The sequence below is a fragment of the Harpia harpyja genome, chromosome Z (assembly GCF_026419915.1).
Source record: "Harpia harpyja isolate bHarHar1 chromosome Z, bHarHar1 primary haplotype, whole genome shotgun sequence".
Lineage (NCBI taxonomy): Eukaryota > Metazoa > Chordata > Aves > Accipitriformes > Accipitridae > Harpia > Harpia harpyja.
Window position 1 is genome coordinate 71,903,642 of NC_068969.1, and position 11,701 is coordinate 71,915,342.

Sequence of the window (11,701 nt, forward strand, 5' to 3'; positions counted from 1 at the left end):
TTCTGTCTCTCTGCAAGGCCATAATAGTGTCAGTTACTAGCTTTTCCTGTGTTTTCTTCAAAAATGAGTGAAAACTGAATGGTTGCCACTGTAAGGCCTTATCCAATGCTTTACCTGCAGCAACATCAGTTCAAATCTGCAGAATCTACAGAATAATTGCTTGACCTTAGAGAACGAAAAATGAGTATTTCACAGGATCACACTGCAAACACAGAAACACCAAATGAACGTACCTCTTTTTTGGTAAATGCTATTAGAACAGTCAGTAGTACCCGGGTAAACTTGACTCTGCTGAACACAGCTAAACACTGTTGATGCTGTAATAAAAATATACTGCAAATTACTAAGCAATATGCATTAAATCCTGAAACTTATTAAAAAAAATTTGTAGATTCATTAAAGTATGCTCTCTAGTCTTAAAAATATGGTATCTAATATGATTCTGAAGAAAATTTATGGGATTTATAGAAGAAATCTGTACTGCTGTCAGAAAAGCACTAACACAAAAATTACTAAGATAATTTGGGTAAAGCACAGCCACTGGCTGCGTAGCTATCTCCTAAGCAAATGCCATTCACATCTCAGCTTAAGTGAACAACCACAAATTATTAAACAAATTTTCTGTCCTTTTTGCTGAAGATCTATGTTAAAAGTAATTTCTGAAGAAAATAACATTACTGGGAAAGGAAACTCACACCCTTCTAAATCAACCACATCAACTACATCAATTACCACTTTTTCCTGGAAGGAAGCTACACTGCTTTCACTTTCTCTTTCTACTTTCTCCCTTGACAGTGAGGCTGCCAGCACCAGTAAAAGCTGCTCGGAAGGAACTGAGGGAAGAAGGTACAGGATAGGTAAGACCACCTACTTTGCTCATGACTTTTTCTTGAGAGGTAGGTGCATAAATGGCAGAATTGCAGCAGCATCACTATTCTGCCGTTGGGATTGATGCAGAACTCTACCCCTTCAAAGCGTAAAAGCCTACCTGCTAGCCTCAGATTTGCTCAGGGCCATGTTTACAACAGCTCAGATATGACAGTAGTAGCAACACTGGCAACACACATTTCTCACAAGCTGTTTACTGATTAAAGTAATGAGGTACTACTAATCCATGAAATCCAGGAAAAAAAAAGCAAACAATTCATTACTTCAAGTTCAACTTCTGGATCTCTCTCTTCTCCTTGTCGACTTCGAGTACTCTAGAAGGTAAAGGAATTTCAAATAATATATTAAAAATTGCAAAGGGAAGCTACTAATAAAATTCCTTTACCCTCTCCAGAACATCAATCTGTTAAATAACCCTAAAAATCAGTTTGCAAGTTCAAAGCCTCTTAATACAGAATCTAGGTACCTGAATGATCCAAGACTCTGCTATCGTAATGAGACCTATCTCAGTCCACTCTGCAAATAGGCAAGGAAATGGAATGAACATTTCATATTGTAAACTGTGGTAAAGGAAGATTAAGTGATTTTTTTAACATCACATAGTGTATCTGTGTAAAAGCCAGAAATTCAATACATATTTTCTGTGCCCCAGCCCAGTGTTATCTTCTACATCACAATTCCACCTATTACTAGTGAAGCAACTATTAAAGAGTTTAGAAGAGTCTGAAGACTTCAGCATCTTTAGCTAGAAGGCAAACTACCACGTTACACAAACCATTATGGCAGTTCTCCAGAAAAAACCAGCACCATTTAATGACACAAAACTGCCACATTCTTCATAATCCAAGTCCCTCCCTCAAACCTATGTTAAGTACACTTTAAGTATAATTGACAAGGCAAACATGAGAAAAATACCTTCACTCGTCTTTGCATGTCATCTTCTACATCTTTTAGCATACCTGGAAAAGCCACAGTACAATTAAAAGCTGAGAAGCATTCCTAGGTACACCTACACCACTCAGGGGAAAAAGGTTTTGAGGGGAAATCAAGTTTTGAAGTGCTTTACATACCCATTAGCCAAAGACTAGACAAAAAATATTCTTGTGAGGGATGGTGGGGATTCCTCGCAAGAATACATAAATCAGAGTATAAACTGACTGATCCAAAGCTAAAGTGTTCACAAATTTTCTAAAAATGAATCAATGGAAAGCTCAAGTGCGTATCATAGCACATCGAAAGGCTTACTCACATACTTATGTATGTACCTAATAGCATACGTATTCATAGCTTTAGAACTACTAGATTGCTTTTTCCTCAAAAGCAACCTGTTCAGATCACAACAAATTGTGAGGCAGAGAAACAGAATTCAAGCAGTGCACTTTCCAATGGTTTGTGTCTGTCCCAGACCTGGATGAGCTTGTGCCCAGGCACTTGGCTGGCACATCTAAAAGCACTTATTTTGCTTCTCATGCATTTAATAAAAAAACCCTTGAACCTTTTCTTCAAGGAAAAATAATCTGTCTTTTTACCAAGCCACTGATTTTCACAAGACTAAAAAACTTTACATCTGAGGTTCCTACCAATTCATTAGGTTTGGTTAACAGTAACCAACATGCTCAAAAGAGGAGACTGATGGAAGATACACAGAGGCACAAACTGTACCTGTAACTCTAAGATCTGTCACGCTGTTGGCCATCTTAAATCCATAAGTCATTGACTGAAAATCTTCCTAAAAAATAAATATCAAAGAAGCAATATGCAGTGAAATGTAAACAGTAGTAGTTACATTTTCAGGTTAGGGTTTGGGGTTTTCTTTTTGGTTGTTTTGTTTTTTTGGGGTTGTTTTCTTGTTGTGTTTTGCTGGTTTTTTTTTGTTTTGGGGTGGTTTTGTTTAACACCAAGTATATAAAAGTCCAGTTCTATTCTGCACAACCGGATACACCCATGGTTTGGGTGACTTCCCTGCTCAAATCCAGCTTGGGGTAGTTATTTTCTGCATAAATCCTTAGTAACAATACGCCCTTCATATTTTCGTCAGGTGCCACCCTACCAAAATGTTACAAGAACTATGGATACAAACTTAACCAATTTTAGATATAGTCAGTAAGAAGTGACTTGTCCAAACTCAGAGGAAACAAAAATTGCTATGAGTTCAGAAAACCAGACTCTGATTCCATTGCTACATGGACATTTCAGACAAAAGACAATCATAGTTATTTAAAGTAGAAAAATAAAAGATTAAACAGGAAGATAACCACAAGTAAAACTGATTTCAAATTGTTAGCCACAAGGCTTGCATTGCTTCTTAGGTAAAATATGTGACTCCAATACTCCAGCAAAATACAGAAAAGAGCATGAAACACCTTCATTGAAGAAAACTGCATTTTAAAAAGATCAGGTCTAATACTTTTAGGGGGATGAACTAATGATCCTACAGTATCCTCCAACCAAACAGTAATAAATTTCTCTAATACACTGGTTTTTTTGCGTTATGGAGCCTACGTATAACATTACATTTTTAACCATAGGAGATATTGAAACACATACCTCTTCAAAAACAGCTGCTTTGTTAACCTTTTCTCTGGCAATATCACAGATTTTTAGGATCCCTAGAGCAAAAGCCTTCATAGCAGGATCTTCTATAAAGTCTGGATTATGAATATAAAGGCACGTGAATACGGTCTGTGCCAAGGAATGTCCCTCTAACCATGTTATCTAGGGAAAAGAAAATTAAATGTTTTACTCATGACAGCCAAGCCCTCATTTTTGTATTTCCATTCTTTTTCCATCTTACTGTGCTTCAGTGAGTCACTAAGGAAGTCCCTATCATGGCAACCTTCCATCTAGCAAATAAGGGCAAGAGAAGGTCTCCGAACCTTTAACCTTTGTTCATCTGCTGGCTGTGGCATGCAGTAAGTTACTAAACCCTATAACACCATCAAATTCTGGTGTTGGATAAACCTCTTCCACAAAGTTCAGGTCTCATCTCTGTGACTTACACATGACATTAAGTTAAGAGACCACCAGATTTAGAATCTTCCTCTATATAAATACTGAGTGAAAAATGCAAGTGGCTATGAAACAACTCAGCAATATTCTGCATGTTCTCTTCTACAACTTACGGTTTCTTTTCACGATTCCCTCCTTCTACTACTTTCATGCTGCTTTAAGCTACAGGGAAAGCTTCAGTAATTTAAACAATTATTTCTATCTTGAAATAGTATAAGCACAGCAGGATCAGATTTTTAACATGACCACTGTCCCTTTTCAAAAAAAAGTCAGTATTGGTGGGGACGGGGAGGGGAAGAAGACAAATTATGTTACACAATATCAAATATACAGTGACCTTTACATGTCTTTTTGGACTAAAGCAGTTCGAAATGTTGTTTTAAAAAACAAAGTAATTTTATTGATGTCATTTTAAAGAGTAACTGAAAATAATTTCTATCATTTACTGAGGAAATTAAGACATACATAGAAAAAAAATCACAATTAACAAATAACTGATAATTCACTTATTTCCTTTCTAAATGGATTTCAGCATTTTCTTTCCTTTCTTCAAAATGCCCCTGCAAGCTCAGTCAATATTGACTGTACAGAAATGAGCAACCGAGTGCTGTAAGTTACTGCACACTCACTTTCCAACACAAACACCACTATGCAGCAGGCAGTCAGATACCATGCATTTAAAACACACAAATTATAAAACCTTTTTACTTTATTCAAAATGCTACCAGTTCTCTTCCATAACCATTTCTTATAATAAAAAAATAATTAAAAAAAATCAAAATTATGCCTCTTATAATAGCCAATGCAAGTACCTAAATGGAAATTAAAATACTAAGTACATATTTTCCACTTGATGAATCTTTTTTCTCGAGTTCTACTGTTTTTTCTTCTTTTAAACTGGATTAAAGGATTATATTTTGAAAGCAAAACCATCTAACTTTAAGAGCAGAGAAATGCTTACCAAACAACAAAAACATGTATCCATTATTCCTACCAGCTCAGGTGAAGTGAGATCCTTTATTTTAATGGTGCCATCCTTAGAAAACAAAGAAAGAAAAAACCTAAAGACTATGGAAGACTGTAGGTAAAATACAACTTATTATTTGTATAGCTGGAAAGGAAACTACAACTTGATCAAAACTTCAGGATATTCGTATACCACTAGCTTTATTGATCAGCTCCATAATGTGCCTCAAATTCTGAAAAACTTTGCTTTCCCATCATTGTGTTCAACACTGATCAAACATAAAGCTATTCAAAGAGTAAGCTAAAATAAAATTTCTGATTTATGAGTAGCCAATAGAAGTTTAAAACCAGTTAACTGCCAACACTTAAATCACAAAACAATATGTACAATCATAATAAAGACTGAACAAGGAATAATACACAGGACCCATTCTTTGAAAACTGCCTTTTATGCTGCAGGTACCTGTAGAGTTTTATTGCCTTCAAGGTCAGGACCAAGAAGGCAGCAAATCTACTTCTTTCATTTTATTTGTCTAATGTATGCAATTCTGCATACATTCTACACGACTTAGATGGCCAATATTTTACACAGAGTTCTTTTAGTCCATTCAAAACAAGGTCTGTGGTAAAAAACATTTCTTCCTCTGAGTGCATTATTTTTTCCAACATAACAGAAAGTCTTTCAACCTCCGTCCACCAGTCTATCTTGACCACACATCAAAAGTTAATCATTACTGTCAATGTTGTTAAATTAGCCAGCTTCTGTTCAATGCTAATGAACTGATAGTCTCATAAAGTGTTAATTTCCAGCTTTTGCAAGAAAGCTAGTTTCCATTCAGCTTAAAGAGGGGCTAACCAATACATCTTCATACAAAAGACACATTTTGGGGAAGCACAGGGTGACTTGCAAAACCATTTCCGAAATTTATTTATCTGAGGTATCAATACCCAACAATTTCACAGTACTTTTCACTGCAAGAGTTAACATCATTGTGTTAATGTAGGTAACAAAAAAGGTAAACATCACAAGCTATTTCTTATTTAACTATCCAAAATAAAAAAGAAAAAAATTAATTTTAAGTAAAGATTGAAAACATTAATTATGTTGAATTGTGCTTAACTGCAATTTGATAAAACTATATCACACTTTTACAGACAATGTAGGCAAAACCAGGAAAGTCACACAAACCTTAATAGCTTGCTCAAAGTTAAGAACCTTTCTATTAACTTGGTTTCCAATCATACCAGCATCCATCTTGGGATCCATCATTTCAATGGCAGACATGGCTTCAAAAAGACCAAAACTAAGAATACCAATAAAAAAATGTTCTAAATGTAATTATTTTACACAAAACAGTCTTCACAAACCAATGTAAAAGAACATACAATGACAAACTGGGTACACTGTATTCTGACTACAGACAATAAGGTAAGGTATGTGAACATTATTACCGATCTTCAGAGATCATGGTTTTCAGGAATTTGAGGATCTCGCAACAAGTAGGTAAGAAAATGGAAGCCTAAAAGTAAAACTCTTAGCCGTTTTTTAAAGCTGAAGAACACTCCTGAGCCAAATATCCCACTACTAAATCTATGCACACTTGCTTCTAGACACCTCATAAAGATAAAGCACCTTTTTAAAATCACATAACATAATAAACTGATATTAACTGAACAAGCTGTTCTTTATTATGCTACATCCAAAAACCCAAGTAACATATGTCCCCCACAAACTAATGACAATATCCATGCCACGTACTGACAATAATATACATTGAATATACCAACTTTGTTTAAAATGGGCATGTTAAGAAAACTGACACAGAAAAACCCCAGCATGTGACAATGGATCACCTGTAGTCAAGGCATAAAAGCTTGCAGGAGAACCACAGCAAATGAAGACTGCCCTACAGAAGAAGGGATATAGTGCCTCACCTTTGGTATATATGATATTCATCAGAACTGCTGCACAAGCCTTTATTATATAAAAAAGGTTATTGCGTGAGGCACATTCTAATTCTGAAAAGCGTATTTGCTCCAAAATGCTCTTATGTATAAAATTATACCTCAAAAATGTGCTTTGATTCTACTCAGTAACTACTTGGTGACATCCTTGCACATGTTTTTAAGCAGCAATATATTTAATAGTGTGCTTCCATTTGCTGAGCTATTAGTCTTAAATAAGCACTTGTTTCTTTATGCAAGTGAACAGACTCGTGTGGCTAAACAATTTACTTTTATCTTTAAAATACTTTAATCTCACGTCATTCTTTAATGAATTCAGCAAGATTTTAGCACATGCTTTTTTTTGAAATATATTTTTTCTTAATCTGTAGACCTCTCTATTTCTGTTCTAACATGCCATTTAAGAGTTATGTTAAAGCACATGGATTGTTTACCCTAAACTTGTCAGTGACATTTGAGGTAACCAAATTCAAAATCTTAAAGTCTTTCTGGCATTTTTTTATAAAAGCATGTCCAATAAAATAGTTCAGTAGGTTCAGTAGTGTCAGCACCACTGATCATTAGGTGTGCTATAAACTTCTAAACAACATTGATTAACTGAAAATGTAATGTTATACTGGTATGAGGAGAAATGTTCAGCATTCATACAGGTGCATCATATACATACTGCTGAAGACAAATGATATTCTAAATACTATTTTATTTAAAGTTTAAAAAAGCTTAGTTGATACCAACTTGCTTATTATGACTTGCTTATCAGTGAACATTAACATATTTGCACTAATCCTATCTAAAAACCTGAACTCTCACAAGCATACTTACAGCTTGTCATGAAGCAGTTCTCCTAACTTCAGTTCTACAAAGGAACAGAACAGGAAAACCAATTACAATCATCCTTCTAGCACAACTTTTCCAGGATAGTCTTGTCACCCACCAAACTGTCTTATGCTAAGAGAGAATAAGGTGTGGGAAGCAGACCAGACATTTCTACTTCACCTTCAATTGCTTTCACTGACAAAGCACTTTCAAGACTGAAAGGCTAAAAAACCCCATTTGTTCAGAGTCCTTTCCTCATCCCTCTCTGTTATTCCAACAGTTAAAGGGGTTTTACAATTACCAAAGAGTAGCATCTGAATAGCCTGGAACACAGGAGAGCCGTTTTCTGTGCTGTTTTATGCAGATGTCTGATTTTCTCCAGGAGAGTTTACTGAAAGGCTTGCTTTTCCTCATTACTTTTAATGAAACCTTTAGATGTATTTGATGGGTACACAAACAGTATATCATTAATATACAGGAATTATTTGACAGCATAAGGAAATTGTGTTTATCATTATGTAATATTGTGTGTGGTAAGTTGCAGTTTTATATTTATTTTTCCATAATGTCATCATAAAATCAGCTGAAAAAATAAAGTCATCGTCACAGTAAACTAGCACTAATATCTAACAACAATAAAGGCACCGTTTAAATGGAAGCAACTGCTTCCCTGTGACTGGGATGCATTGCATCTCCTCAGAAGCTCAGCCTTGTTTCAAAGATGAAAAATGATGCACTGACCAATTAAATGAATAAATCATTGGACCGTACAGATCCAAAAACGTACAGGAAAAAACAGACTGTTGATTCTGCGTGGATGAATGAGGCTTCCATCTGGCAGAAGAGAGAGGAAGAAATCTTTGCAAAGAAAAAAAGCGGGTGCAAAAACGCGTAAGATGAAAAAACATGACTGAAAAAAGATATTTATGTAATCTGGAGGAGGAAGCAAGGTGAGGTTCTTCTGATATTTCCAACCTCACAGTTAAGTTAAACACAGGGAAATACAGAATCAAGGTAGCTGCATTCATCTGGAACTCGAACCTGGGTCAAACTATTGCTTAAAACACCTCAAAGAACTATGCTTAGTCCCCCAAATGATTCCAGGTTTTCTCACAAGAACACAAGCAGTATGACTGACCTCTACAAGCTTCTTCGAAATCCTGGGTTATATCTATCCAGCTTGTATTACTCTTTTCCATCTTGTCAGGCACACCGAGTTCCCATCCTGAATCATCATCTTCTACCGAAGCTTTCATAACCATGATACTGCACCTTTAAATCTGTATCAGAGACACTGTACATTATGCATGAATTAGAAAAAGTGCTTCATGGGAGTAATTCCCCCCCGCCAATAATCAGGTGAGAAAGGGAGACTAACTAACCTGATTTCATTTAAACAGCCACCATTACATAAAACCAGCCCAAAAAACTTATTAATAAAAATTCTTTTTAAAAAAATGTTTTCTTATTCACCGTTTCTCTACAACTAGCTTGTAGGCTATGAAACCTCAAAAACTAAGGACACCAAAACTTTAGCAGTACAGAGCCATAATAAAGAGTGTACTGTCAAATTGGAAATAAAATGGGAAACAGTGTCAAGAAATCCTCTCTTACTAGAGATGTAGATATCACAAATTTTTGTTGTTGTTGCTTTACACTATTAGAAATACCTATGTCTTCCCACTGCTCTGTGAAAGGAATCAAAAAGAGGGAACTGTAAAACAGACCACACACAAGTTCGTTTTTCATACAAAGCGTGTCCAAACGAATTTGTGAAAATGGGCGTATTTCCTCTGACTTCTTCAGCAGAACGTAATATCAAGATTATCGCAGCCATGTTAAGCAACTTCAGACTGGAATATAATTTTTAAACGCTACCGACTAGTTATTTCGAACTGGTTTTGTGCTTTCGCAATCTCATGATACGCGGGGCAGCCCAGAGGAATTTTATGTTTAGCCACTCAGTCTGCCTTTGAGATATCGGCAATGCTAAACCTGCCCTTATCTAGTCGGAGATCTTGCACGAGACACCTACCAGCCCGGCGAGCTCTAAACAGCTTCATCAAAGCCGCCATGGAAGCTTTAAACAAAGGCCCCCGTGGCATGAGACCTCCCAGACACCGGCAGTTAACAAAAGGGGGGGGGGGGGGGGGGGATCAAACGGATTTTGAAAGCCAGTCCGGGAGTCCCTTCGCCCGAGCCATGCTCAGCGTCCCTTCGCCCCGTCAGTACGTGACTAGCCCTCAGGCAACCGCAGGGTCTGCCAGGCTCAGCGGTCTGGGACGAGGAAATAACGTGGGAAACTAATTAAAATAAATGGAAATCACGCTTGAATGTCAGGCAGTAACGCCAGCACAGCCAGACCCTCCCGGCGCCGTCTCGGCCCCGCTCCTTGCAGCCTAACTCCCGCCGGGCGCCGGTCGTCGGGCGCCGGGCGCGGCGAGCGGCCGCCCGCTGACAGGCCGGTCGGCTCCTCCGCCCCGCCGCAGGGTAAGGGGCACCGCAACGGTCGCGCGCCCGCCCGCCCCGCCGCGGGGCACCGGCGCCGCGCCCACCCGCCGCCGAGGACTCCCTTCCTCCCTCAGCGGGACCGGCTCTGCCTGGCACCCCAGCGAGGGGAGGCGAGGCGAGGCGAGGCGAGGTGAGGTGAGGCGAGGCGAGGCGAGGCGAGGCGAGAGGCAGTCGCGCTGCCCCCGGCGGCGGCGCGGCACACCACGACCCTCTCCGCACCCTCCCCGCCCTGGGCAGGGGGCCTCACCCGCCGCGTCCCGCGCTGCCGGACCGCTCCTCTCTGCCCTCCACGACCGCCTGAGCCGCCGACCGCCGCCGCCAGGAGCCCGCGAACCCTGCCCCAGGATCCCAGCGCAAGCGCACACACACGGCGGGACTCCCCCCGCGCCCCTCCACAGAGGCGCATGCGCTTACCACGGCCCGCGGTGCGGGGCGGGGGTGGGGCGGGGGGGTGGGGGGGGGTGGGAGGAGGTGGCGGCGCGAGCGGGGTGAGAAAGAGCGGTGGCGTCGAGCCCGGTGCCGGCTGGCGCGCGGGCAGCCGTTGAGTCCGCGCCGTGGTCTGAGGGAGTGGCGGGCTGAGGCGGGTGCGGCAGCGAGGGCTCCGCCGAGCTCGCTGCCGGAGAGGGTGCCCTCAGCCCCGCGTTGTGTGGGAGGGGCGGGGGGGAGCCCCGGGGGGAGCGGCAGGACTCCGCAGACCAGGGGCGCCAGTACGCCTGGATCGGGCTGAGGAGGAAGAAGACTTGAGACGAAGCCCGAGGCCTGGCGGCATGTGGAGGCTGTGGCGGCACGGGCAGGGGCGGGGGGGAGACCCTGCCGCTTAGCGAGGGCAGGGAATCTCCGTCTCTAGGTCTGTCCCAAACGGTGTCGGCGAACCGCTGCCAGCGACGGCCCGGTTCCGCCTCTGCAGGTACGCGCGGTGCCCGCTCTCAGTCCAGCTTCTGGCGTCCCCCGCTGCCCGCCCGGCGGCTGGTCGCACCCTGGTGCGATTGGGAGTTTGGGGAAGGCGCGGTGCTGACTGCTGGGTTTTGGGGGTCGTGGGCTGAGCGGCCGGCTAGTTCTGGCGGTTTTCCGGATTTGAATTGCCGAATTGAAAGCAGACAGAGTTGAGGCGATTTTTTTTTTTCCCCGTGTCAGCCGCTTCCTCCCCTTCCTTTTGCCCTGTCCGTTTTAATGAACCATATCTGCTAGAGATTATGTAACTGTGTTTCTCTGCAGCGTTTACTCACATGTGCGGATTATCTCTTTTGTGGGGCGGGAACCAGCTGGCATGTCTAAGGGAACTACATTTTGAGAGCCATTTACAGTGGATTTGATCTTTATTAAACTGAATGCTTCCAGTGTTTCTGGCAAAGATCACCAATGTAAAAGACAGTGGCTGATGTGCTTAACTAACCAAATAGAGGCTAGCTTAAGTAGATTTTTGCCTGCGACGTTACAAGGAAGTGTCTTAAATCCATCATGGGAGGAGAGGTCACCTGCTGCAAGTTATTTTCAGTTAGCTTTCCCCCAAGAAGTAGGTATCTCAGTAATTTTCGAAGATTATTCT

General features: G+C 40.8%; 1 protein-coding gene across 4 annotated transcripts in view; it reads right to left on the bottom strand.

Annotated features, from left to right (window-relative positions):
* Window positions 1–10,529, bottom strand: part of NAA35 (N-alpha-acetyltransferase 35, NatC auxiliary subunit) — a 33,816-nt gene extending 23,287 nt beyond the window's left edge. For 2 of the 4 annotated variants that reach the window (XM_052779089.1, XM_052779091.1), the window contains exons 1-10: window positions 10,403–10,529; window positions 8,783–8,938; window positions 7,651–7,684; window positions 6,053–6,167; window positions 4,859–4,933; window positions 3,436–3,603; window positions 2,551–2,617; window positions 1,804–1,847; window positions 1,152–1,202; window positions 234–317 (exon numbers count right to left, since the gene is read on the bottom strand). In XM_052779089.1, the coding sequence (XP_052635049.1) occupies window positions 234–317; window positions 1,152–1,202; window positions 1,804–1,847; window positions 2,551–2,617; window positions 3,436–3,603; window positions 4,859–4,933; window positions 6,053–6,167; window positions 7,651–7,684; window positions 8,783–8,906 (762 nt within the window). In that variant the 5' untranslated portion in view covers window positions 8,907–8,938; window positions 10,403–10,529. The remainder of the gene's footprint in view (window positions 1–233; window positions 318–1,151; window positions 1,203–1,803; window positions 1,848–2,550; window positions 2,618–3,435; window positions 3,604–4,858; window positions 4,934–6,052; window positions 6,168–7,650; window positions 7,685–8,782; window positions 8,939–10,402) is intronic. The other 2 variants (XM_052779090.1, XM_052779092.1) reach the window with 2 other exon arrangements.
* Window positions 10,530–11,701: the final 1,172 nt, after the last annotated feature.